This window comes from Nomascus leucogenys, chromosome 2 (assembly GCF_006542625.1).
Source record: "Nomascus leucogenys isolate Asia chromosome 2, Asia_NLE_v1, whole genome shotgun sequence".
NCBI lineage: Eukaryota > Metazoa > Chordata > Mammalia > Primates > Hylobatidae > Nomascus > Nomascus leucogenys.
The window spans coordinates 46,961,561-46,988,512 of record NC_044382.1 but is presented as its reverse complement, the minus strand read 5'-3'; the positions used below and the strand labels follow the sequence as shown (position 1 = coordinate 46,988,512).

At 37.5% G+C, this 26,952-nt stretch overlaps 1 protein-coding gene across 3 annotated transcripts in view; it reads left to right on the top strand.

The window, feature by feature from the left end:
* HYDIN (HYDIN axonemal central pair apparatus protein) overlaps positions 1 to 26,952 on the top strand; it is a 442,024-nt gene that overhangs the window by 132,759 nt on the left and 282,313 nt on the right. For all 3 annotated transcript variants that reach the window (XM_030829570.1, XM_030829576.1, XM_030829580.1), the window contains 2 exons: positions 1,571 to 1,670; positions 24,221 to 24,339. In XM_030829570.1, coding sequence (XP_030685430.1) covers positions 1,571 to 1,670; positions 24,221 to 24,339 — 219 coding nt within the window. The remainder of the gene's footprint in view (positions 1 to 1,570; positions 1,671 to 24,220; positions 24,340 to 26,952) is intronic.

Sequence of the window (26,952 nt, the reverse complement as noted above, 5' to 3'; positions counted from 1 at the left end):
TCAGCATCTCCTTTTACAGCCTTGAGAAGCTAATGAAGAGGCCACAGATTACATAGTTAAAAATATTAATCAAAGTATACCTAACAAGGAGATTCTGATACATTGCATTTTGCATTACCATTTTAAAACTTGGTTTCCTGATTATGACTTTTTGGTAGTTCCAATTAAAGGGAGAAATGCCACACTGGAGTAGAAGCAGGGTTTGACCAAGCTATTATTCTACCTTGGGCCATTGCTATGTTTTTGTAGAGTGAGAGTGTTTCCTTATGCTGTCACCTCAAAAGTTAAGAATGTGGTGCCTCCGCCAAGGAAGTCAAGTACTTCTTCCTCTGTGACCCCTCTGGGCTGTATTTATGTAGACACAGCACTTACCTCATACACTAAAATGTTTGTATATATGTTTATCATCCCACTAAGGTATGAGTTCCCTGCAGTCACGGCCCACACCTTTCTGCTTCTCTGAAGCCCTGGTACTGGGAACACGTTGGGCAAACAGTGAATAGTCACTGAATATACATTTCATTTTAAAATGTCTTATACACCCTAGTTTCCTTTAGTAACTCATTATATGTTCATAAATTCACTGAAGTTATCTTTGAAGTTTGTTTCCAACTTGTACCACCTCATAAGTTATCAAGAAGTATACATTTACTATCTGCTGGTGAAAGAATGCTTTCTTGTACTTATTAGAAAAATGTTCCCTTTAAGTTTCCTGGAATTGAACCCTTGTACACTGTTGATGGGAATGTAGATTGGTATGGACGTTATGGAAAACAGTATAGAGATTCCTCAAAAAATCAAAAATAGAACTGTCATGTGATCCCACAATCCCTCATCTGGGTATATCCCCAAAGGAAATGAAATCAGGATCTCGAAGAGATCTCTGCACCCCCATGTTCATTGCAGCATTATTCACAATGGCCAAGCTATGGAAGCAACCTAAGGTCCAGCGACAGATGAATGAAAAAAGAAGTGTATACTTACAATGGAATATTATTCACTCTAAGAAGGAGTTCCTGCCACTTGTGACAAGGATGAATCTGGAGGACATTGTGCTAAGTGAAATAAGCCAGACACAGAAAGGCAAATACCACATGATCTCACTTATATGTATGTGAAATCTTAAAAAAAAAAAAGGTCAAACTCATAGAAACAGTTTGGTAAGAGACTGGTGGTTACCAGGCATCAGAGGGTGGGGTTGGAGGGGGAAATGGGGAGATGTTGGTCAAAGGGTACAAACTTGTAGTTATAAGTTCTGGAGACCTAATGTAGTGCATGGTGACTATAGTTAATAATAATGTATGATATGTTGGGCACTTGTAACAGAGTAGACAGACCAGGTGCTCTCACCACACACACACAAGTTAACTATGTGAGGAGATAGATGTGTTAATTTCCTTGACTGCAGTAATCATTTCACTATGCAACTATATATCAAAACATGTTGTATACCTTAAACATATATAATTTTATGAAAAAAAAATTTCATGGAGTTATAATGTAAGAACACTTAAAAGCAGTGTCTTTCTTTTGTCATATTGTTTTTTAATGATTCTTTCATGTTTTTCAGGAAGGTGATGTCTGGCCCAACTCATCAGCTGAAATCACCGTGTGCTTTAACCCACTAGAAGCCAAGCTCTATCAACAGACCATTTACTGTGACATTTCAGGTAGTGACCTCCTCCAAGTGGTGAACTCAGGTTACCAGGTGCCCAGAGCATAAAGTGTGGTGCCTGAGTGTGTGTGTGTGTGTGTGTGTGTGTGCGTGCGCACATGTGCATGTGGGATCATGCCATGGGCGGTGCATGATATTGACTATATTGATTAGGGGAATTATGGAGCCAAGCTATACCCCTCTCACTTCTTCCTAGAACAGATCAAACTTTAAAATGCTTTACAATTGTGTGGCGTCATGTGGAGGAAATGGAAACTGTAATAGTCCATTTTCATACTGCTAATAATAACTGCCCGAGACTGGGTAATTGATAAAGGAAAGAGGTTTAATTGACTCACAGTTCAGCATGACTGGGGAGACCTCAGGAAACTTACAATCATGGTGAAAAGCAAAGAGGAAGCAAGGCATCTTATTCACAAGGCAGCAGGAGGGAGAAGTGCCGAGCAGAGGAGGAAAGAGCCCCTTATAAAACTATCAGATCTTGTGAGAACTCACTCACTATCACAAAAACAACAAGGGGGAAACTGCCCCCATGATTCAGTTGCCTCCACATAGTCTTTCCCTTGACACGTGGGAATTATGGGGATTATGGGGATTATAATTCAAGATGAGATTTGAGTGGGGACAAAAAACCTAACCATATCAGGGACCATGGCTCTTAGAGCAGTAAAAATGTTGCTTGTGACAAATTCCCACAATCTCCTTTTTTGTTCCTTTTATAGTATTTGGTTACTAATTTTTTTCTTTTTAAGTTTTACCAAAATAATTCCAAGTGGGGTGGGAAGTCAGCCTGGCAGAGGCCAGAGCAACCAGGAGGGTGCACAGGTGGGATGGCAACCTGATGATCACATCAGGAGATTTGATACATACAAGGAATTAAGCAGAAAAGTAAATACATTGAGGATGATGGGAGCCAGTATTTCTCACTCTTGGAGGAAGGCGATACAAACATGGAAAACAGGGTGAAGCCAAACCCTTTGAAATTGGAATGGAATCAGAGTTGTCAATGTGAACTCAGAGTTGTTGAGTTCATACTGACATGTATAGATAGATATAAAAATAAATATACATGTAAATGTGTGTATATGCATGTGTACATGCATATGTGTATTTCCTAGCTAGGTCCATTGAGAAGTCCTGGTTGATCTGAGACTCTATAGCAGTGAGCACACTGATCACCCAAAGCTTGGTTTCTAAATGCCACTCTTTAGTGAAAGGAACTGGTTAACTCCAGGACCAAGGTAGGGAAAGAACAAGATGAGCCTGGATTATCTCCTTTGCTAGACAGTAAGGAAATGCTCAAAGAATGATAGGTACATGTCAAAATGACACAGAAGCCAGCAAAGAAACTCCCACTGACCGCATTTGGAATGAGTCAAGAATCAAAATAATGATATTAATAGATTATTATAATCCATTGAATAAATAGGAATCTTTGAATCCATTTGATGTACCTTTTCGCAATCATCGTTGCAATAACCAATTCTGGTAAAAAGCATCAATGGATCTTAAGAAAATGGGTGAAAGTAGGGCATGGAATAGTCTCAAAACATCTTTCCTCAAAATACTTTTATAAAGGGGTGAAAACTAACTTTGCAGTGAAGAAGCCTGGGAGATGCTGTCTTGGTTTATCCCAGTAATAATACAGCAAATCAACCTCTCAGACCACATGCCAGGATGCAATGAGAACACAGCATCCCATCTGTGATATCACGGCCAAGATATCTAAATTGGATCTAATCAGGAGGAAACATCAGGCAATCCCAAATTGAAGAACAAAATAAAATGACCAGCCTGTAATCTTTAAAAATATCAAGGTCATGAGGGCCAGGCACGGTGACTCCCGGCTATAATCCCAGCACTTTGGGAGGCTGAGGTGAGAGGATTTCTTGAGTCCAGGAATTCAAGGTGGTCCTGGGAAACATAGTGAAACCCTGTCTCTACAAAAAATTAAAAAATCAAGTGTGGTGGTACATGCCTGTAGTCCTAGCTACTCAGGAGGCCAAAGTGGGAGGATCACTTAAGCCCAGAAGTCTGAGGCTGCAGTGAGCTTTGATCGCACCACAGCACACCAGCCTGGGTGACAGAGTGAGACCCTGTCTCAAAAAAAAAAAAAAAAAAACAAGATCATGAAAGTCAAGAAATCCCAAAGAACTGTTCCAGGTTGAAGGAGACTGGAGAGACATGGTAATTGGGTGCAAAATGTGATCCTGGATTGGGCCCTTTGCTATAAAGGACGTTATTGGGCATGGGATAGATATTTAATAGAAGTTCTTATACTACTCTGGAAACCTTTCTGCATTTTAAAAATGCTTCAGAATTGTGTTTAAATGCCAATGCCAATAAGTAAGTAAAACATGTAGATAGTAAAATTATGAAGCTAAATATTAGTCTATGTTGCCACTGCTACTTCCAAGAAGTTCTTTTGGCTGTTTCTTGTGATGGTCGTTTCCCTTGCCAGCTCTATGCTTATATTGCTTTTGGTGGATTTATTAACTTCGTACATTTTCTTTTGACTCCCCAGTGTGAAAGATGAGGGTTTAGTTCACTTATCGGTTCCTAGGTTTTTCCCCTTCCTAAGTTTATTGAGTTACGATTTACATGCAGTCAAATGCATCGTTGTGTGGAGCATGGTTCTGTGAATTTTGACAAACCTAAATAGTCATATAACCACCAAAATCAAGATGTAGAAATGTGTATCTGAGATCACCCCATGAAGTTCCCTATGCTCCTTTGCAGACAATCCTGTCCCCCAGCCTCAGCCCCTGACAACCCAATTATTTTATTTTATTTTATGAGTTTTATTTATAGCCTTAAATAATACACTTAAACCTGTATTTTTTGTTCCATCAACTTTACATTATCTCTTGATGTGTAAGGATTTTGGTGCCTATGACTAGGTTACCCCCGACCAGTCCACTAGCCTTCTCCCTCTAACCTCTGTGAGCTATTCCATTTTTACATAATCATTACTGATAACCATTGTTAAGTCTTCTTCTTACATAAATATTATACACCGAAGAGCCAAATAGGATCTGGGATTACATTTTATCCTGTTTGTTCAGTGCTCTGCTTCCTAGTCACTCAAAGAATGTCCCTAAGGTCCATATCAAGTATATTCTTTCTTTACCAATTTATCAGTTACTCACAACTATGCCTCATTTTAGTTTACTTCTTAACTGACTCTTTTATAAAGGGGAGAGTTGTTGAGTTCATACTGACATGTATAGATAGATATAAAAATAAATATACATGTAAGTGTGTGTATATGCATGTGTACATGCATATGTGTATTTCCTAGCTAGGTCCATTGAGAAGTCCTGGAAGATTTGAAATTTTGATTCTTGACTCATTCCAAATGCGGTCAGTGGGAGTTTCTTTGCTGGCTTCTGTGTCATTTTGACATGTGCCTATCATTCTTTGAGCGTTTCCTTACTGTCTAGCAAAGGAGATAATCCAGGCTCATCTTGTTCTTTCCCTACCTTGGTCCTGGAGTTAACTAGTTCCTTTCACTAAAGAGTGGCATTTAGAAACCAAGCTTTGGGTGATCAGTGTGCTCACTGCTATAGAGTCTCAAATCTTCCAGTACTTCTCAATGGACCTAGCTAGGAAATACACATATGCATGTACACATGCATATACACACATTTACATGTATATTTGTTTTTATATCTATCTATACATGTCAGTATGAACTCAACAACTCTGGGTTCACATTGACAACTCTAATTCCATTCCAATTTCAAAGGTTTTGGCTTCACCCTGTTTTCCATGTTTCTATCTCCTTCCTCCAAGAGTGAGAAATACTGGCTCCCACCATCCTCAATGTATTTACTTTTCTGCTTAATTCCTTGTACATATCAAATCTCCTGATGTGATCATCAGGTTGCCATCCCACCTGTGCACCCTCCTGGTTGCTCTGGCCTCTGATTTTTATCAGAGCTTTTGATTTCCCCCCGTGGTTTCTAATTCCTTATTTCTTCACTCCTATCTAATTTTATAATTCATGGTCTTCTTCTCTTTGAAGACACTGATCAGAGCCTATCAGCTTCTTATTTTAATTCAGATCAGTCACCTCCTGAATGAACAGTTGTTATCCAGGAATTAAAAAAAATATTTCTATGTGTTCAGTCACACCTTTTCATTCTCATTCTGCTGAAGTAACTTCCTTAGAAATGATGTATATAATGTGTGTATGTAAATAGATGGAAGTGGAAACTTCGATCCTTGAATGCCTGAAAATACCTTATTTTGTCTTCATACTCACTTGGTAGTTTAGCTGACTATAGGATCCCAGGTTCAAAATCATTTCTCCTCAGAACACTGGAGACTTTGTGACTACTTGATTGTAAAAATTCCAGAGCCTGAGGTCATCTAATGTCCCTTCCTTTATAGGCAGCCTCTTCTTTGTCTCTGGATGTTTTGGGGGCCTTCTTTTCATATTTGGGGTCTGAAATGTGATGAAGTCATGTCCAGGAGTGGGTTTTTCTTATTCATCCTCCTCAGCGTTCTATGGGCCATTTGAGTCTGATAACTCACATCACTTCAGCTTTAAGAAATTTTATTGTGTCTTTGATATTTTTTCCTCCAGTTTTTTCATTTTATTTGTCTGGAAAACCTGTGAATCCAATGTTAGACCAGGAAGATTGATCATTTGTTGTCAAAGAACAAGATTTTAATCATCAAGCACTACTAAGAAATGACACTAAATATAATTCAAGGCTATGCCTAGAGAAATACTGATGTTCATGAATCAGGAAAGATGGCAGGAGCGTGCTGCATAGCTGTAGCTCTCCGCAGCCACCAGCAGACCTGTGGCCAGCACCTGTGGCATCATTCCTGATGTGCAGAGCCACCGCCCTGAACTTAAATAGTCCACTTGGTACATAACTGCTATTCAGTTATTCAAATGGCAATTTTCCCTTTTATACAGATAACAACAACAAACCCAAGTTACTTTTTGACTCAAATTGTTTCGCTTTGCAGTTGAGACTTTCCTTGCCTGTCTTGAACAGGTTCAAGATAGCATTTTGCCACAGTGGTTTCGGGGCATCTTCCATTTTGGAACTTTCTTGCAGAGGTACAAGCAGGTGTTACTCAAAAACTTGGAAAGTTTTCTTTTTTGCAGTCAGGGTCAAGCACTGAACTTTAGCATTTGCCAATTGCTTTGCAAGAGACTCAGCTCAGTTTTTTTCTGAATACTTCCTAGTGATCTTTCATTTCTGCAATAATATTTTTAATTTTCAAGACCTCTTTTGTTTTCTATTTCTGTTTCATAACTAAGTGTTCTTTTATGGATGCAACTTCTTCTCATTGATCTGGGGGTAATCATTTGAACTTTCGTTTCTTAAAAAATAAATCTTTTGTTCTCTGAATTGCCCATAATGTCAGCTGTTTGTCTTTCATGCATTCATGGGGTTCCTCCCAATGCCTTCTGGTCCATGGTCATTCATTCGTATGTAAGAATGAGAAAATGGCTTTCATACTGATGGTAGCTAGTGCTGCTTACCTCTGCTGTTTTATATCTAGGTTTCCCAGGAAAGTATGGCTGCTGTGTTTGTTTTAAACCTGGGGGGAGAATATAAGAGTGCACTGTCAGCAAGAATGCACATCATTTGCATCCTTCAAGTGCAATAATTCCCCTATTCTGCCACACCCTGCTGTTTTCGGTCCATATCTATGCAGTCACTTTTTTCTGTGTAAAAGAGGCTCAGGCAGTCTAGGAATGTGCAGAATGATAGGCTCCCTGACCCAAGCCTGTACTACCCTGCACCTCCCCCAGGTGTTTGTCTTCTCCCGATGATGTTTCCCTCACCTTCCCTCGATATAACCATCACCTCGACTTTTATGATAGTTGTTTCCTTGCTTTCATGTATAATTTTACCACCTATTCATCCCTAAGCAAAATAGTATAGTTTTGCCTGTTTTGGAAATTGATATATTGATATATATTTTTGAAATACATATATATATATATATGTATACATACACACAGGACTCATCCTGTATATCTTATGCTGCTAGCACCAAGAAAATAAAGCTACTCAATAAATGTTGATTAAATAAATAAGCAAATAACTGGAAAAAAATGACTGAGTGAGTGAATCCTGATTTGATTTGACCTCTCCCTTGCATGTGAGTGTAGAATTCTCCAGACATCCCCAGAATGAGTGCAGAATGGACTAGGAGTTTTTGGATTGACGTAGGTCTGTCTCCATCCTGCAGACGAGCATCACCTACAATGGACAACCTAATAGGTCTAGAGGAAATGTTAGCACAGCAGTGTCAGACGTGGGCTGGAAATGCTCCAGTGGCCCCCATGCCACAGGTGGTGGGACCTCCCTCCCATCTGCAGCTCCCTGTGGACGTCGTGCTTGGCCTTATTCCAAGGGGTTGGCTACTCTCCAGGAGGTTCCCAACCATTACACAACAAGTGAGATTTCCCTATTGTTTCGTTTGTAATTCTGAATTCTCCCACAGAATTCACATGCTGGGTAAGCCGAATAGTGTAATTTTCCATCTGCACGACATTCTTCTTTATTTTGTTAGTGGATTATTAAAAGATACGCTTGCCAGGGAAGAGCTTTGCTCACATAGTAATTCCATATTATCTTCCCTGTAAATTCTATGCAATTCTCTGTGTCTTTTCAAGAGCTGCTGATGATTCCTTACTATTATCTTCAATGAGCTGGTAAAACCCTTTGATCTTAGGTCAGTAAGAAATACTTGTTAGACAGATAAAAATCTCCTTCCCTTGTTTTGTTTTGTTTTCCTTTGCTTTAAGATATATGTGGCATGTAGAAGCAATTCTTTCCTCCTCATGTCGTTTTGCGTAAATGACAGTATACTTTACATAATGGTTTTAACATTGCTTTTAAAATATTTCCCAGAGATTATACGAAATACTAAATAAAAGTTGTCATTCTTTTCATGATTGCATAGGAACCCTTTGCATTTACATACTGCAATTTAATTTTTAACCTTGTGTCATTATTGAATAGATGCAGATTCAGAAATTACATAATACATTAAGTGGTAAGCACAGAAGTGGCCTCCCAAAGATGTCCAGGTCCTGACCCCCAGAATCTGTGGACATGTTACATTAAATGGCAAAGAGGAATCAAGGCAGCAGATGGAATTAAAGTTACTAATGAGCTGACTTTAAGATAGGGAGACTATCCTGCATCATGTTAGTGGCTCAGTATAATCACAAGGGTCCATAAATGCCCAAGAAGTAGGCAGAAGGATTGGTCTCAGTGTCAGAGGGCTGTGATATGAGAAAGTCTCAACCAGTCATTCCCAGGCAGTAAAGATGGACAAGGTAAGGAATTCGGGGAGCCTCCAGAAACTGGAAAATGCAAGAAAATGAATTCCCCCTACCCCAGGGTCTCCAGGAAGGAATGCAGCCCTAGGAATACATTGATTTTAGCCCAGTGAGACCCACGTTGGACTTCGTTTCTAGTTGTATATTTTCATCTTTAAAAATTTTTTTAATTGACAAATAATAACCATACATATTCATGGGGTACATAGTGATGTTTCAATACGCATAATGTACAGCGATCAGATCACTTTGGACTTTTGACGTCCAGAACTTTCAGATAATACATTTGTGCAGTAAGCTGCTAAGTTTGTGACAGTTTCTTGTAGCAACAGTTGGAAACTTATACACATACTGGTACATTATAACAAATAATTATAAGGCAAACACTATGTTATTGCCACCAAGATCAATAATAGAATATTTTCAGCCCCTAGAAGCCTCAGTGTGTTCCCTCCCAATCATACTCCTCTCACTGCAGCCTCCCCTGAAATCACCACTGTTCTCTTCTTGATGACCATCATGTCCTTGCTTTTTTGGTTGTTGTTTTTTGTTTTTGTTTTTTTGCTTGTGATTTGAAAAAAAATTAACTTTTAGGTTCAGGGGTACGTGTGCAGTTTTGTTTTTGTTGTACAGATTTTTGTCACACAGGTTCTAAGCCTAATACCCAATAGTTATTTTTCCTGATCCTCTTCCTCCTCTCACCCTCCACCCTCCACTAGGCCCCAGTGTCTGTTGTTCTGCTCTTTGTGTCCGTGTGTTCTCATCATTTAGCTTCCACTTATAAGTGAGAATATGCAGTAGTTTGTTTTTCTATTTCTGCATTAGTTTGCTAGGGATGATGGCCTCCAGCTTCATCCACATTCCTGCAAAGGACATGATCTCATTCTTTTTTATGGCTGCGTAGTATTTCGTAGTGTATATGTATCACATTTTCTTTATCCAGTCTACCATTGATGGGCTTTTAAGTTGATTCCATGTCTTTGCTATTGTGACTAGTGCTGCAATGAACATATACATGCATGTTTTCATGTAGAACAATTTATATCCTTTTGGGTATATACCCAGTAATGGTATTGCTGGGTCGAATGGTAGTTCTGTTTTTAGTTCTTTGAAGAATCACTACACTGCTTTCCATAATGGTTGAACTAATTTACACTCCCACCAACAGTGTATAAGTGTTCTCTTTTCTTTACAACCTCACCAGCATCTGTTATTTTTTGACTTTTTAGTAATAGCCATTCTGACTATATGAGATGATATCTCATTGTGGTTTTGATTTGCATTTCTCTAATGATCAGTGATATTGAGCTTTTTTTCATATGCTTGTTGGCCACATATATGTCTTCTTTTGAAAAGTATTTGTTCTTGTTTTTTTTTTGCCCACTTTTTAATAGGATTGTTTGTTTTTTTCTTATAAATTTGTTTAAGTTCCTTATAGATGGTGGGTATTAAATCTTTGTCAGATGCATAGTTTGCAAATATTTTTTCCCATTCTGTGGGTTTTGCCTCTTTAGTCTGCCCATAGTTTCTTTTGCTGTGCAGAAGCTCTTAAGCTTTTTTTTAAATTTAATTTTACTTCTTTTTATTATACTTTAAGTACTAGGGTACATGTGCATAACGTGCAGGTTTGTTACATATGTATACATGTGCCATGTTGGTGTGCTGCACCCATTAACTCATCGTTTAACATTAGGTATATCTCCTAATGCTATCCCTACCCCCTCCCTCCACCCCACAACAGGCCCCAGTGTGTGATGTTCCCCTTCCTGTGTCCAAGTGTTCTCATTGTTCAGTGCCCACCTATGAGTGAGAACATGCGGTGTTTGGTTTTTTGTCCTTGCAATAGTTTGCTGAGAATGATGGTTTCCGGCTTCATCCATGTCCCTACAAAGGACATGAACTCATTATTTTTTATGGCTGCATAGTATTCCATGGTGTATATGTGCCACATTTTCTTAATCCAGTCTATCATTGTTGGACATTTGGGTTGGTTCCAAGTCTTAATTAGATATCATTTGTCAATTTTTGCTTTTGTTGCAATTGCTTTCATGTATAGTTTTTACCCAATGTATGTATCTCTAAACAATACAATTTAGTAATGCCTGTTTTGAAATGTACGTATCTGAAATGAGCCTACATGTCTCATCTATGTTGCTACTTTTGCTCTGGTTGTATTTCATTTTCATTGTTGTACAATGTTCCATTACGTAAATATATGTTCAGAGACAGGAAATAGCAGGGAAGGCTCCTGGTCATAAGGTAGGCCTCTGAGGATGCATGAGATTTAACCCACATCTCCAACTGCAATCCTCTTTTCTTTTGAAGGCTTCTGATATCTAGGCACCATGAGTAGAAAGAGGTACAAAAGCATAGTTCCTGCCCTCAGAAAGCATAGAATTCAGTGGAGGAAACTGACACATAGTCCAACAGTTATAGTGCACTGCTACTATAGAAGTGGGTTATTATTATAGAAGCGGATACAGGGTACACAGCTCCAGCTTGGGACGTCAAGGAAGGTTTTCCAGAGAAAGTGACCCTTGAAGGTATTTGTTAAGCATGTAAAAACATAAGCAAAGGCTGGGCATGTAAGTCAGGGAAATACTTTGGGAAAATACATAAAGAAGCATTATGTGAAAATACATAGCAAGAACATGAAGTGGCAAAGAATTGCAAGTTCTTTGTGTGTGACTACTATGGAGATTGCGAGAGAGAAAGAGAGAGTGCGAGGGAAGGAAAATGAAGCTGAAGCCTAGAGTAGTAGGTAGGATCCATTCATAAAGGGCTGCCCTTGGATGCCAGCCTAAGGACATTGGACTTTCTGCTGAGTACAGTTGACAGTCACTGAAACACCCTAAGCATGTTATGGCAAATATAACATCATGAAAAGCCTTTCCATTAATCTGAAACTGAACAATTTTTCTGCATTTTAAGTCATTCTGTTTTCTTAGAAGTAGTTAAATCTGTATGCTAGATATTTGTAAAGACTTGCTGATGGTTTGATCTGGCTGTTGAAACTGATCTTTCATCTATTTTGACTTTCTAATGGAATGTGGAAATACCTAACTTAATCAGGAAGATTACCTTTTTAAAAAACTGCAAAGGGAAGCTACATATATTTGGTTTGGATCAGCATATGGGAACTTCAAAAAGAAGTAACACTCTCTAATTTAAACTGTGAAATGTATTGCTAGGTAACATTGTTAATGGGTGCTTTGGAGTCAAATGCAGAAAAGCAGCATGGTAGAAATGATTCCAGATGCTCCCACTTCCTTCAGAGACCCAATTAAGATGAAACCTCATTGTCCATTTGCTTTCTGTGAGTCATAAAAGGGAAAATTTTGAATTTTTAAGACAATTTAGGGCTTCTGATTTTTATCTTAATTGAATTAAAGAATGGAGATTGAATTAGATTTATTAAAAAGAAAATCAACCCAATCATTGAAAACACTTTTGAGTTTTCAGGGTAATAAGTAAGTAATATTCTACATATTGGTTACTCAACATCTCTCCAATGTTGTTTTCCTTTTATCTCAAATTTTTCCTTTTGGAATTTTTTTTTTTTAGATATATGTGTTTCCCGTGGAATTACTATGTCTCTTAAACTTCTCTGCACATTTCTGGTCTCACTATGATGTATTCTGGGTATTTTTCTAAGATCTTTCTTCTAGTTGACTAATTCTTTCTTCAGCTATATCTACGCTTCAGTGTATTCATCTATTCAGTTTTTAATTCATTGACTTGGCTTTTTATTTTTAGAAGTTATATATAGTTTGAATATTTTCATATTTTATTCCTTCATTTTGTTTTCTATTTCTTCATTTATCTCTTCAAAGATTTTAAGAATGCTATATGAGACTTTTTTTATTACCTCAAACTCTTAGGATACCAGCTCACATGTTTGTAGTAATCACTGATTTTCCTCCTACTAGATTATTTCTTCAGATAGTTTGAAATGTTTGTATTATGAACTCAATTTTAGCATGGGTACCGAATTATGAAACTATTCCCTCAGAGCAGATTTTTATTTCTTCTGCTAAGGGTCCTGTGATTTTTTATTTTCTCAGCTTCTGATTTTTGCACCTATCAGACAGTGTAAATTTCGATTTCATATGTGTACATGGGATTTTGATTTATCATAGGAGGCTCTTCCTCCTATTCAGAATTCTAAGTAGAAGACAGGCTTCATCACTGCTTCCCTAGACCAATGAGTAGAATTATTCTAGTTGCCTTTATGAAAAGAGGTAGTCTTTCTACGGTCCTGGATTTATGCTAGAATCTTAGTTTAATTCTTCATTCCCAGATAGGAAAAAGGCTGTGTCCTCTCTCTGTGAGGGTATAATTGGACCCACTAAACCATAAGGCATGTGTCTACTCTACACATCTCTGGGCCTTCTTTGGGTCATCTCACTAGTTTACTATGCTAGCTGAGTTCCCTTTTTATTTCTAGAACCTGTTATTTTCTTTCCTTTATTTTGAACCTGGAAAAGCATTAAAAATATATATTTGCCATGTTTTTAATCAATTCTATTTTTGTATTTTGGGTGGAAGAATGGACTGCTTCAGTTAACTTGGACATACCATCAGAAGTTAATGTTATTAATTTTCATATCTTTCTCAAAGTAATGTCCTTAGAGAATATGTATCAGAATCCCCCTGGCTACTCATTAAGAATGTAGATTCTTGGTTTTATCCATGTTTTATTGAATCAAAATCTGTGGAGATGATGCTGGAGAATATTCATTTTAAACAAAGTCTACAAATTAAGTGTAGTAACTAGTACAAGGTTGCAGGATATGAGATCTATATAGAGCATTGAAATTTTAAAAGGTGGTATCACAATAACATTGAGAAATATAAAATAATTAGAGATAAATTTGACAAAATGTGTACAAGACCCATATACTGGAAACTATGAAAGATTAATGAGAGAAATTAAAGACCTAAACAAATAGAAAACTATAGCTTGTTCATAGATTGGTAAATTCAATATGGCTATTCAATAATATCTTAATGACATCTTAATGCCATTTCTCCCCCAAATTCATCTATAGATTTAATTGAAATCAAAATTAAAATCCAAGATGGTTTTTTTGTAGAACTTGACAAGCTGATTCTAAAATTCACATGGAAATGCATACAACCTAGAATAGCCGAAACAACTTTGGAAAAGAAGAATAAAATGAAAGGACTCCTACTACCAGAGTTCAAGATGATTTTTAAACTACCATAATCAAGATAATCCAGGATAATCTCCCCATTGCAAAACTCTTAATCACATCTTTTGACTTATAAGGTAATATTTACAGATTCAGGAATGAGGATGTGAATATCTTTGGGGGCCGTTATTCAGCTTGCCATAGATCTCATGTGGATTTCCAGCTGTTTCAGCTCTTTACACTAAATAATCCATCTTTTCTCACTGATATTCAACATCAGCTCTCTCATAAATCAAATTTACATAATAATTTTATGTTCACATTATAGTATATGAACACATTTGTATATAAACACAAAGACACTTGCAGACTAATCTTATTTGTGTCTCAATAATTCAGTAAGGTAGGCTGGAATTATTATCTTTATTTTACAGGTGAGAAAGCTAAAACTTAGAGAATTTAGGTGAGTTGCCTGTGGGGCTTCTTAATCCAAGATTTGAATTCTAGGTTGTGACAGTCCTGGTCTGTGTCCTATACCACACCACCCCATAAAGACATGGTTCCTCTGAAATAGCGCAATCCATATTCCATTCTTGTAACTCTCAGAAACAGTTAGGTTCCCAGCCCATCCAGAAACTCTATCCAGTTTTTCTAAAACATTTTAAAACACCTGTATAACAACTCATCAAAGATTCCTGTATAACACAAGGCATTTAAAATATTCAAATTACCTCTATAATGCTTAAATAAGTATATAAATGGGTGTATTGGTTTGTAGTGTGTAAAGATACTGTACAATTTTAGACATGAATTACATTTTCTTTCTACACTGCTGTAAACATGAACTGTAATACAAACAATAAAATAAGTGTTAAAGATTCTAGAAGTCTAGGATCTAAAGATTTTGTCTAAATCATTCCCTGGTTGGTGGTTGCCCTCAGTACCTGGCAGAAACAAACTCCAGAACCCATGAAAGACTAAACCATCAGGGAAATTGTGGGAAGATGAGCTGATAATGCATAACACATTTTAAACAAGGAAAGCACAAAACAAATCTGTCTTGTCAGAACAGCTGAAGGTCGGGCTGTAACACACACTACATTTTACCGCTGAAACTCAAGCAAACATAAATGTTTTTGCTGGCACATGCATACATTCATATCATAATTATAATATTATTTTCATTTAGATAATGAATTTAGGTAAAACAACTTACATCATATTATTATTGAATGCGAAAATTCTGATAATGAGCTTTGGGGTTCCAAGAAATACCCGTATAATAAACAATTTTGTGCACACAAACATACAACAAAATGTATTAGTTAACATTTCAGCAAGTTTTGTTTTGTGTTTTTAAAATTTATATTGAAATTACACAAAATAACATTTGTATTACATAGGTAAGGTATAAGGAATAATAGTAAGATAAACAACCGTGAACCTGTCACCCACGTTAAGAAATGAGACTTTACCATATTTTAGAATATCTTTGTCCTTCTGTTTCCTGCATAGAGGTAACTATCCATTTGAAATTTTGTGTAGTCAGTTAATCATTTCCTTGGTTTTGTTCATACTGCTTTTTAGCCATATGTGGGTATAACCCATAACAATATATAACTTATTTTTGCATGTTTTAAACTTTACATAAATATTGTCATGCTATATTTGTTTTTCTGAGATTCACTCATGTCATGCATGAGGCTATAATTTAACAGTTAATATTCTATTATTTGAATTTATAAAAATTCCTATCCAGTTGGACATTTGTGTTGTTTCTAACTTAATGCTGTTATGCTATTGAGAATAATGCTCTTATGAACATTCTTGAACAGGTTTTCAGGTACATGGTGCCAAATTTTTCTAGGATGTATCCCCAGGAGTGGCAACTCCAGGACGTACAGGATGTATACACTCAGGTTTACTAGGTAATCAGACTTCTCCAAAGGGGTTGTGCCACTCTACTTTCCTACCTGCAGGAGATGTGCCTATAACCTTACTCCATAACCTTGACTACTCTTAGTATTGATCAACTTTTAAAATTTTGCTCCTCCGCTAGTTGTGAAATGGAATCTCACTGTGGCTTTGATTAATATTTCTGCAATTATGAATTTCATTATGTTAATGAAAATAGCATGTTATATTGACTGGCCATTTGTGTTTCATCTCCTGTGAAATTCCTATTTGGCCTTTGCCCATTTTTCTATTGTGTTGTCTTTGTATTGTTGATTCATAGGGGCTCTTGATGTATTTGGGATGTAACTGGCTTAATATGTCCTGCAAATATCTTCTCCCAGTTTGTATCTTGTCCATTCACTCTCATTAAGGTGATTTTAGTGAACAAGAGTTTTAATGTAATTGCATATGATAATTTTTTGTTTTATAATTTGCTCACTTTGTATTATTAAAATCCCTTTCTCTACACCAAGTTGGTAAAGAGATCATTCTATATTGCTTTCTAAAAAGTTTCATAGTTTACCATCACACTGATCCAACTTGAGTTGACTTTTGTGTAGAGCAGATGGGAGGGACTCTGTATCAGTTTCTTATTGCTGCTGAAACAAGTTACGAGTTACTTAGTGATTTAAAACAACACACATTTATTCTCTTACAGTTCTGGAATTCAGAAGTCTGAAATCAGTTTCACTGAGCTAAAATCAGGTGTCAACAGGGCTGGTTCCTTTTGGAGATTCCTGGGAAAAATTTGTTCCTTACTTTTTCCAGCTTTTAAAGCTGCCAGCATTCCATGGCTTGTGGTTGCATCACTCTAATCTGCTTGCATCATTGCATTGTCTTTTCATCTTCTGGGTCAAGTTTCCCTCTGCTTTCTTCTTAAGGACATTTGTGATTATATTAGGGCCCACCAAGATAATCTAGGATAATCTCCCCATGTCTAAATTATTAATTTAATTACCTCTTCTGACATATAAGGCAACATTCACCCTTTTGCCATATAAGGAAATATTTAGATTCAGGAATGAGAATGTAAATATCTTTGGGGGCCAATATTCAGCCTACCACAGATCCCATGTGGATATCAGCTGATTTAGCTCCCTACACTATGTAGCCATCTTTCCTCACTGATATTCAACACCTACTCTGATATAAATCAAATTCACGTGTATTTGTGCATCTGTTCTGAGTTTCTCTTCTGTTTCCTTTGTCATTTTGCACTTTCTGCCTGAATACTACACTATCTTAATTACAATAGCTTTCCACTAGATTTGAGTTTATGAAAGGGCAAGTTCTCCCAACTCGTTCTTCCTTTGGCATGTCTTCTTTTTATTGGCCCTTTGATTTTTTATTTAAATTTTAAAATCAACCCACCACACTCCACCAAATTCTACCTGCTGGCGTTTTGTTTAGCAGTACATCGAATTTATAGATATAAATCTGTTGGGAGAAAATGGACACTCTTGATGACATTGAATCTGCCTTTTCAAGAATATAGTCTAGTTCTCTATTTATTCATTCATTTATTTAAATCCTTGTTAATGTCTTTCTATAAAGTTTTACAACTTTTGCTTTGAAGGTTTCAAGTATATTTTGTTGATTTATTTTTATGTACTTTATATTTTTGTTGCTTTTATAAATAGAATCTTGAAAGCTAAATTTTTCTGACTGTTGCTGGATATAGAAATACAGTTGACCTTTGTAAATGTTTTCTAATCCTGAATCTTACTCTGTTGTTTATTTTATTTTATTTATTTTTTGAGACCACTTCTTGCTCTGTTGCCCAGGCTGGAGTGCAAGTGATGTGATCAAAGCTCACTGCAGCCTTGAACTCCTGGGCTCAAGTGATCCTTTTGCCTCAGCCTCCCAAATAGCTGGGACTACAGGCTCACTCCATGATGCCTGGATAACTTTTTTAAAAAGTTGTAGAGACAAGGTCTTGCCATGTTGCCCAGGCTGATCTTGAACTCCTGGCCTCAATTGTTCCTCCTACCTTGTCCTCTCAAAGCACTAGGATTACAGGCATGAGCCATCATACACAGTCCCTCTCTTATTAATTTTAAAAATGTATTTATAAATTGTTTTTTATTTTCCAGGTTGACAGTCTTAATATGAGTGAATAATGTCTGTTTATTCCTCTATTTATACTTTTTTTCCTCTGAATTTTTTCTTACTGCAGAGGAATGGAACTCAAGTATAATATGGAACATCTAGGATATCTTAGATGGTATTTTAGTCTGTTCAGGCTGCTTTAATAAAATGCCATAGACTTGGTTTATGAAAAACAGAAATTTATTCAACACAATTCTGGAGGCTGGAGAATCCAAGATCAAGGCACCAGCAGATGGTGGAAGGTGCAGACGAGCTTGCTGGGGCAGCTTTTATAAGGGCACTAGTCCCATTCTTAAGGGCTACACCCTCATGATCATATCACCTCCTAAAGGCCTCATGTCTTAATGCCATCATCTTGGGAGTTAAGATTTCAACATATGAATTTGGGGTTCAGGGGACACTAACGTTCAGACCATAGCAGATGGAAAGTTTTTGAAAGCCCATGGTTTGCATTTCCTGGTACATAATGCAATGGGATCTGTTGCATTTGGGGACTTCAGGGTCATTAAAGGGGTTCTGTAGTGCATCTCCCTACTTCTCATGTGTGAAATCAGAACACTACAGTCATAGATGAGGACTCCTCTATGTTTTAAAATATTTTGGTCTTTTAATAAGGAGTCTGCCCTTAAAGTTTACTAGTTCCTCCATGCTTGTATCTCTTGCTGCCTTTTGCCAAGACAAGAAAAATATCTGCTTAGAAAATCTTGTGGAAAAGTAACATTTGTAATGTGACCCTAAAATTTATACTAACAGTTAGAAACTCAAGGCTGGGCATTACTTGTACTCCTGTTCTGGGTGAGGGGAGTGGCTAGCAACAAGTAAGACAAACAAACTCCTTTGAAGTAATTAATAACTACCAAGGAAACATTGGCTCACTGCTTTATTACAACACATCTCCTTTTTTTTTTTTTTTTTTTTTTAGAAAGGCAGTCAAGGTAACGGAGATAGTTTTAGGCCTGACAGTTATAAATAGTCCTGCAGTTTATTCCATGATATATTTGCAATTCTCTTTCTTTGCCATTCTGAAAGTTGGATCTCAATCAAAATACTTTTCTCTTGACCAAAGAGTGTAAATTATTCCCAATAGTCTAGACCTAAAAAATAATAGAGTAGGGTAACGCGGTTTGGGCCCTTTGAAAGTTTTATTGGCCGGGCGTGGTAGCTCACGCCTGTAATCCCAGCACTTTGGGAGGCTGAGACGGGTGGATCACGAGGTCGAGAGATCAAGACCATCCTGGCTAACACGGTGAAACCCCGTTTCTACTAAAAATACAAAAAAATTAGCCGGGCGTGGTGGCAGGCGTCTGTAGTCCCAGCTACTCAGGAGGCTGAGGCAGGAGAATGGCGTGAACCTGGGAGGCGGCGCTTGCAGTGAGCCGAGATCATGCCACTGCACTCCAGCCTGGGCGACAGAGCAAGACTCTGTCTCAAAAAAAAAGAAAGTTTTATTTATAGTTTAGAGTATTGCCACAACTAACACCTGATCTTTAGAGGAACCTCTTTTCCAGGGATTGGATGGAGCAGGGGAACCCTTTTAATAAATCAGTCATCCTAAGTATGGCTTTTGTTTCTTATAATCAAAGTAATGCTTGTCTAATGACCACTATGTTGCCAAGCACTAGAAGGAACAAAAGGACAAGTATTCTGTCTTTAACGGACATTCATGGGGAAAAAGCATTAAAAATACAAAAGCTAAACAGCAACAGAAGACAGTGGAACATAAAATGTCACAAGGCGTTAAAATGATGATAATGAATTAGAAATATCACTTGGCTGTTCTAAGCATACTTTCTGTAATACTGAAAACTACATCAACGAAGCATCAAAAGTATTTTGAACATTCAAAATGTCCATATAGAGCAAATATATCCTCTTTCCTTAGAGAACTTGAAATTATATGATATATATTTAAGGAAAACCATCGACCTATCAAAGATTTTCAAAGTGGTGATATCCCCACTGCTGGGGAGAATGTGGAGAGGAGGAACCCGTAAATACTACAGATGTTTGTGTGGAATTAGCACGACCATTCTTGAGAGCAGTATGGCTACAGCTATCACAATGTCAAATGTGCGTCCCTTTGTTCTGGAAATCTTTCATAAATGATAAGTTGGGTAATTTGAATTAACTCTCTAAGAACACCTAGGAAAGCAAGGCAAAATATTTTTTAAAATCTGTTTTTTAAGGCAAGAGAGAACTACCAGAACATGGGGCCAAGATCCAAGAGAAGGAAATCAAGACCATCAGACTTTGGGGGCCACTTTATCCTTAAAGACACTGCCTTTTTGGTAAAAACTGCAGAGAGGCTAAAAGGATAAGTAAGGTTAAAGAAGAAAACAAAAGTCCGTGGTATGTCCCAGGAGGAAGGGCCCTAGTAATCTAGTCCCCCAGACTTAAGAGTTGGACCCAGTGAATTAGAAATGGGCCAGTCCTCAAAGAGATTGAAGTTCAGCTTTGAATCATTGTTCAGTTATTGGCTTAATTTCAAACAGTTTTCCACTGGAGATCCAGAAGGTAATTAATCTCTAGTGTTCTAAGGTGTCTATTATTTATGAGGAATTAATTTATCTCTGTTGTACCTAGGGTGATGCTAGCTATCTACCCTTCTTGGGAGAGTTGAGAAAATAATCACTCAAATGATTTGCTGCAGGGCTTCATTCTCTCACAAAACCTTAGCTGAGAATAGCTAAATTAGGTTGTCTGGCATTACTAATGCCCCCCAGTCGCCAGCCAGAAGCCGGAGGGAGATATCTTCTTATGGCTTTAAATTATGTCTATAACTTTTATATATACTGATCAGCACTCAATCAAAAAATGACCAAGCACATGAGGAGGTAAGACAATCTGATAGAAAACCAGAGTAAACAATAGAAACAAATCCAGGAGAGCAGATCATAGAATTATCAGACACAGATTTTAAAAATGTTTTTATCAAAATTAAGCAGAGATCTGAAAACTAGAAACATTCTAATGAAAAGTCTAGAACTAAGAAGTTATAATAACAAATTAAAAACTCAGTGGATGAATTTAACCGCTTGTTAGGTATAGCCAGAGATAGATTTTGTAAAGTGGAAATTAGATAAATCAAATAAAATATCTGAAAATACTGAATCATGCAGAGACAAAATATAGAAAAAGAACACACACAGACACACACAAAAGACAGAGAGGTGAAAAGTGGAGAAGAAACAATATTTGAAAAGATAATGACTCAAAATTTTTCAGAATTGATGAAAGACATTTATTCACATATTCAATAAGTGCTACAAGCCCCTGAAAGGATAAATGCAACCATGCCTAGGAACATTATAGTAAAATCACTGAAAGCTAAAGATAAAAATAAAGAAATATGTGTGCATAAAAATTAAATCTATCAGAAGACAAGATAGATTGTTTCAACTGAGCAAAAAGAGTATGAGCTGACTTCTCAACAGAAACAGTGGAAAGCTATAATATCTTCAAAGTGCTGGAAGAAAATATGGAAAAATTGTTCACAGATACATGTTTGATGATAGTAATTACACTACAAATTGTAATGAAAGGTTGGAAGCCACTTAAATGTCCAATAAGAGATTTAAACATATTTGCCTCCCAACAGTGGACCACATAACCATTAAGAAGAATAAGGGAGGTCTTTAGGTATGATATGTTAATGATATGTTAAAATGTTCCAAAGGTATTATTAAATGAAAAAAAGCAGGTTGCAAAATAACATGGCATACATTCCCATTTGCATTAGCAGTATTGTGATACAATTAAATATAAAAGGATAGGCACCAAAATGTTAACAGTAGTTATCTTTGGATGGTACAATTATAAGATAATTTTATTCATATTCCCTTTAAATTGTATAATGATCATGTATTATCGAACAAAGATAGTTTCATTTTTAAAAGGGGGAACAAAACCAGTCAGTACTTCAAAGGTTGTGTGCTCTGTATTGACTGTGAGTTCATTGTAGATGTGTTATAACAGATATTGTGAAGTGCATTTCATTATCTCTACATGGAAGAAATTCAGCAAAAGTAAGCACAGGGTAAGATCCCTAGACTCAGGTTCCTAATATTCTGGATCTTCCTAAATCTAAGGAAGATCAATGTGAATAACGTCCCTTGGAGCCCCAGGTTGGCTCTCATTTTATGAGAAGCATCAATCAATGGTCACCCTTCTCTGATTTAGAATTACTTTTCTTTGTAAGAAACTTTGGAATAATGTTAAGAATTGGGTTAAATTTTTAATTTTTTTCCTGCTAAAATGTAAATTGCAATACAGTCTGCTCCCTAAAGATAAGAAACTAGCAGTATTCTTATTTTCTTAAAATGTTTGGATCACGGGTTGGGTGCGGTGGCTCACGCTTGTAATCCCAGCACTTTGGGAGGCCAAGGCGGGCGGATCACGAGGTCAGGAGATCGAGACCGTGGTGAAACCCCGCCTCTACTAAAAAAATACAAAAACTTAGCCGGGCGTGGTGGCGGGCGCCTGTAGTCCCAGCTACTCGGAGAGGCTGAGGCAGGAGAATGGCGTGAACCCAGGAGGCGGAGCTTGCAGTGAGCCGAGACTGCGCCACTGCACTCCAGCCTGGGCGATAGAGCGAGACTCCGTCTCAAAAAAAAAAAATAAATAAAATAAAATGTTTGGATCACAATACCAAAAGACACAATTCAAAATGCCATAATCCCAAATCTTGAGTTCCTGAAAGATCAAAACCCCTAAGGATCAAAATCCCTAAAGTCTAACATCCCTGGTGTCTAAAATCCCCAAAATCACAGTCCTGAAAAATTAAAATCCCAAATGTTGAAATCCTGAAAACCAAAGTCTGGGGAAGGGATTAGCGTGTTTTCAGTTGCACACAGGATAGTTGCATTATGCTGATTGTACCATGTTAGGTGGAACTATTACCTTGTTGTCTTTATTGGGAAATTTAGTATGGTTTAACACATGGGTGCCAGGTTGACAAGGGATGGGCTTGTGGACTTAATTTTAGATGTCAACTTGACCAGTAAAAACTGGTGGAAACCTGGGAAAGCATAATTTTGGGTATATCTGTGAGTGTTTCCAGAGGAGATTTGTGTGTAAGTCTGAGCGGACTTGATGGGGAAAATCTGCCCTCAATGCTGACAGGCCCTATCCAACCAGCCAGGGACTTCGGAGAGAACAAATACAGAAGGCACATTGCTTTGTCTCTGAGAGCTGGGACAGACTTTTCCTCTGCTGCCTTGGACATAGAAATTTGACTCCATGAAAGTGCATTATCACGACGTTGCCTTTGTGCGTAAGCATTATGTGTGTACGTAAAAATGCTGACACTTCCTCAATACACGAAGAGATAGTCTTTTTGTACATCTGAATTTGTGAGACAGAAAATGTCTGGAGATCTCAGCTCTTTGGGAAACTGCCTAAATGGGGGCGACCCATCATGGATTTTAATCTATCTTCTCAAAAGACAGGTTGTTCATATGGTATTTCAGGTGATCACAGTTATAAAGCTGGGTGCCTGCAGTTAGCAACCATAATGACATGCATTTGTACATTGCCCTTTTTCACCTGTTCCTTTATAAACAAACACAGCTTGTGTGCTCATAACTGTTATACCCACGTGACTGTTGTTAGTCTACCTGTGTTTATGCTTGCAAAAATATGTATTTTATTATTACCTATTTTGTTGCATAAAGTGGCCTTTGAAGTGTTATATTTTGTTTTTAGATGTTTCTCAAGTAAATACCTCTTTAAAATATGGATAAATATATTGTAAAGAATGTCTTTTGTTTTTCCAGAATTCTATCTTTGGGATTTTGGTCTTTCACAATTTCAGCAGTCAGGATTATGATTGGCTCCTTGATAGGATGAATCTTCAGCGTTAGTTAAATTGCATTTCCCTCGGTGCAGTGCAGGGAGCTATTTAATAATTTTGATTATTTATATTGGTAACGTACATGAGGGAACGTGATTTGGGGTAAATGACGCACCATTTGGATGATAAAGTCTGAATTGTTTTTCTAGGCCGAGAAATCCGTCTGCCCCTCCGAATCAAAGGGGAAGGCATGGGACCTAAGATTCACTTCAACTTTGAATTGCTGGATATTGGGAAAGTTTTCACTGGATCTGCACATTGTTATGAGGTAAGCACTAGAGTTGTTTGTTGAGACTTCAAACAGTACTTGGCTTTTGGAGTTTGTTTTATCTTATGTGTTTTTATTTGATGAAAAGAGTGTGCAATCACATTCATTGGCCGTTACTCATCCTTGTTGAGACCCTGGAGTGCTCGGATTCTTCCTCCTCTTGCCTGGCCATCGTGAGAGAAACAACTTTTTTATATTCATTAGCCCTCCTTCACTTTAGTAAAAGCTAAAAAGCATGAAAGCCATAGTTTAACTGGTTTTATCCTCATTGTTTTGTAGATTGCAAAGGGAAAACTCATAAATACATCTCCCCATCTGTTTAGTGCTTGTTCTCTGACAACATAAATTCCGCAGATCAGAGGATAGATAACCTTTTACATTCTCTAGAATGTCCTAATGAGCATAGCTGTTTTCACACTTGAGAATTTTCTCTTAATGCACTAGTCTCCAATCCATGTTTTAAAAACCAATCAGTTTCTGGAAGAGACTTTCCTGCTTTATCTTTCCAATTAATTAGAAAATGAAATTTTACAGGATGTATGCATGAGTTCTTCAGGATCATTGTTTGCTTCAGTGTCTCCCCATCACTAAATTTGTATCTAGGGCACATTTTTTACATTATATCAGACTATAACCCTTGAAACTTCGTTTTGGGAAAGTTCCTTCATTGTATATGTTTGTATTTTTATAGAGGTATTTAAAACAATTATTTAATGAGTGACAAATAGGTGTCAGATTCATACTTTATTGTATGTGCATGTCTATGTGTTTGTGTGTGTGTGATTTCTAATCCTTACCAAATTGTGAAAGTTAGGCTTTATTATATCTATTTTGCATACGAGAAATGTGGATTGTGTAGTAGTTAATATACACATCTCCCTTAATGTGTGTTGAGCACAGTGCTAGTGCTTTGACCTTCATTCGTTCATTTAGTCCTCACAAAAACCCGATTTGTATCCTAGCACTTTGGGAGGCCGAGGTGGTGGATCACTTGAGGTCAGGAGTTCAAGACCAGCCTGGCCTATATGGTGAAACTCAATCGCTACTAAAAATACAAAAATTACCAGGGCATGTTGGCGGGCACCTGTAATCCCAACTACTTGGAAGACCGAAGCAGGAGAATCATTTGAACTCAGGAGGTGGAGGTTGCAATGAGCCAAGATCGCGCCACTGCACTCCAGCCTGGGCAACAGAGTGAGACTCTGTCTCAAAAAAAAAAAAAAGAAACAAAAAACGAAAACCACCCCAAAACAATAAAAACCTATTTGTGAGAACTATTTGTGAGGTACAATTAACTATTTCCATTTTATAGCTGGGTAAACTGAGGCTTAGAGAAGTTAAGGTAGTGCTGGATATTATAACAAACAAATACAAAAATACATAAGGTCTCAAATATGCTAGAAGTTTCTTTTATACCTTACATAAAGTCCAAAACAAAGGTTTCTAGTGAGCAGGTGCTCTCTTCCAGCAGAGAAGCTGGAACGTCTCAAGCTTGGCCACCCCTACCACGTGGTCTACAAGATTGTGGAAGGGGAAAGGGCATGGGGGAACATATATGATATTTTTATAGACAGTAGCACATTTCACCTACATTCATATTCCATTAGCTGTATGCACAGAAAAAGAGGAAATGCATTCAAGGAATGCCAAACCTGAATGCCAGGGGAGTTAAGTAACTTGGCAGGGTCCTGCAGCATGTAATGTTAGTGAGTCCTGGGAGACTAGGGCTCTCTCTCCTGTTCTGGGAAAAGAAGGCCTTTGCTGGCCTCTCAACCCTTCAGGTTCTCAGCATCCCAACCTCTCACCTCGGGTAAACCCAGCCTCCAAACCACTTGGCTCTTAGCCCAGCCTAACCTGGTGTGGGGACAGTGCCCTGCATCCCCCACATTCACAAGGTAACTGTGGCCTAATGGGATGATGCAGAAGGTAAACAGAGATGGTAATGTCACAATGAGATGGACTATGCATAGGAAAACAGTGTAAATGAAGAAGTCAGTCGCATGGCTGTCATGAAATGACAAGTGACACAGCTATATCCCACACTGTCCTGGATTGCATTTGAGAGGTCACTTGGGGAGAAGGAAAAAAAGTCCAGTAGTTCTCATTAAACTGATATTCTGTCTGTAAGTCATCCAGTGTGAATTTCCTATATCTTACAGACTGAACTTATGAGTGCCACATCAGAAAAGAAGCTTTAGTTCTGATGCAGAATGGATAGGGTTTCCCTGAATGTAAATTTAGCAAAAGTGTACTTGAGGCCACCACTTCCCACCCTTCCTAATTTTAATAGTAAAGCAAACCACAGCCAGTTAAATAAGTGTTAAATGGGGTGATGCATCAGATTGGACAGTTTGGAGAGCTGTGCAGTGGCAGAGAAGGACACGGTAAGGTGCTTCTTATGGGAATATTTTGCACTCTCTGCGTATTTAATGCTGATGCTTCACTGCATCTCTCTTTCAATTTATTGCATTACCTACTTGAGACAAATTTGAATAACTAGCTATTGCCCTTAGTCATTGCTGAACATAGCAGATACATAAAGTATAAACCATAACCCCAAGAGTATACCCTATTCTCCAGTGTAATTAAGAAGGAAAACAAATGAGAGGCAAA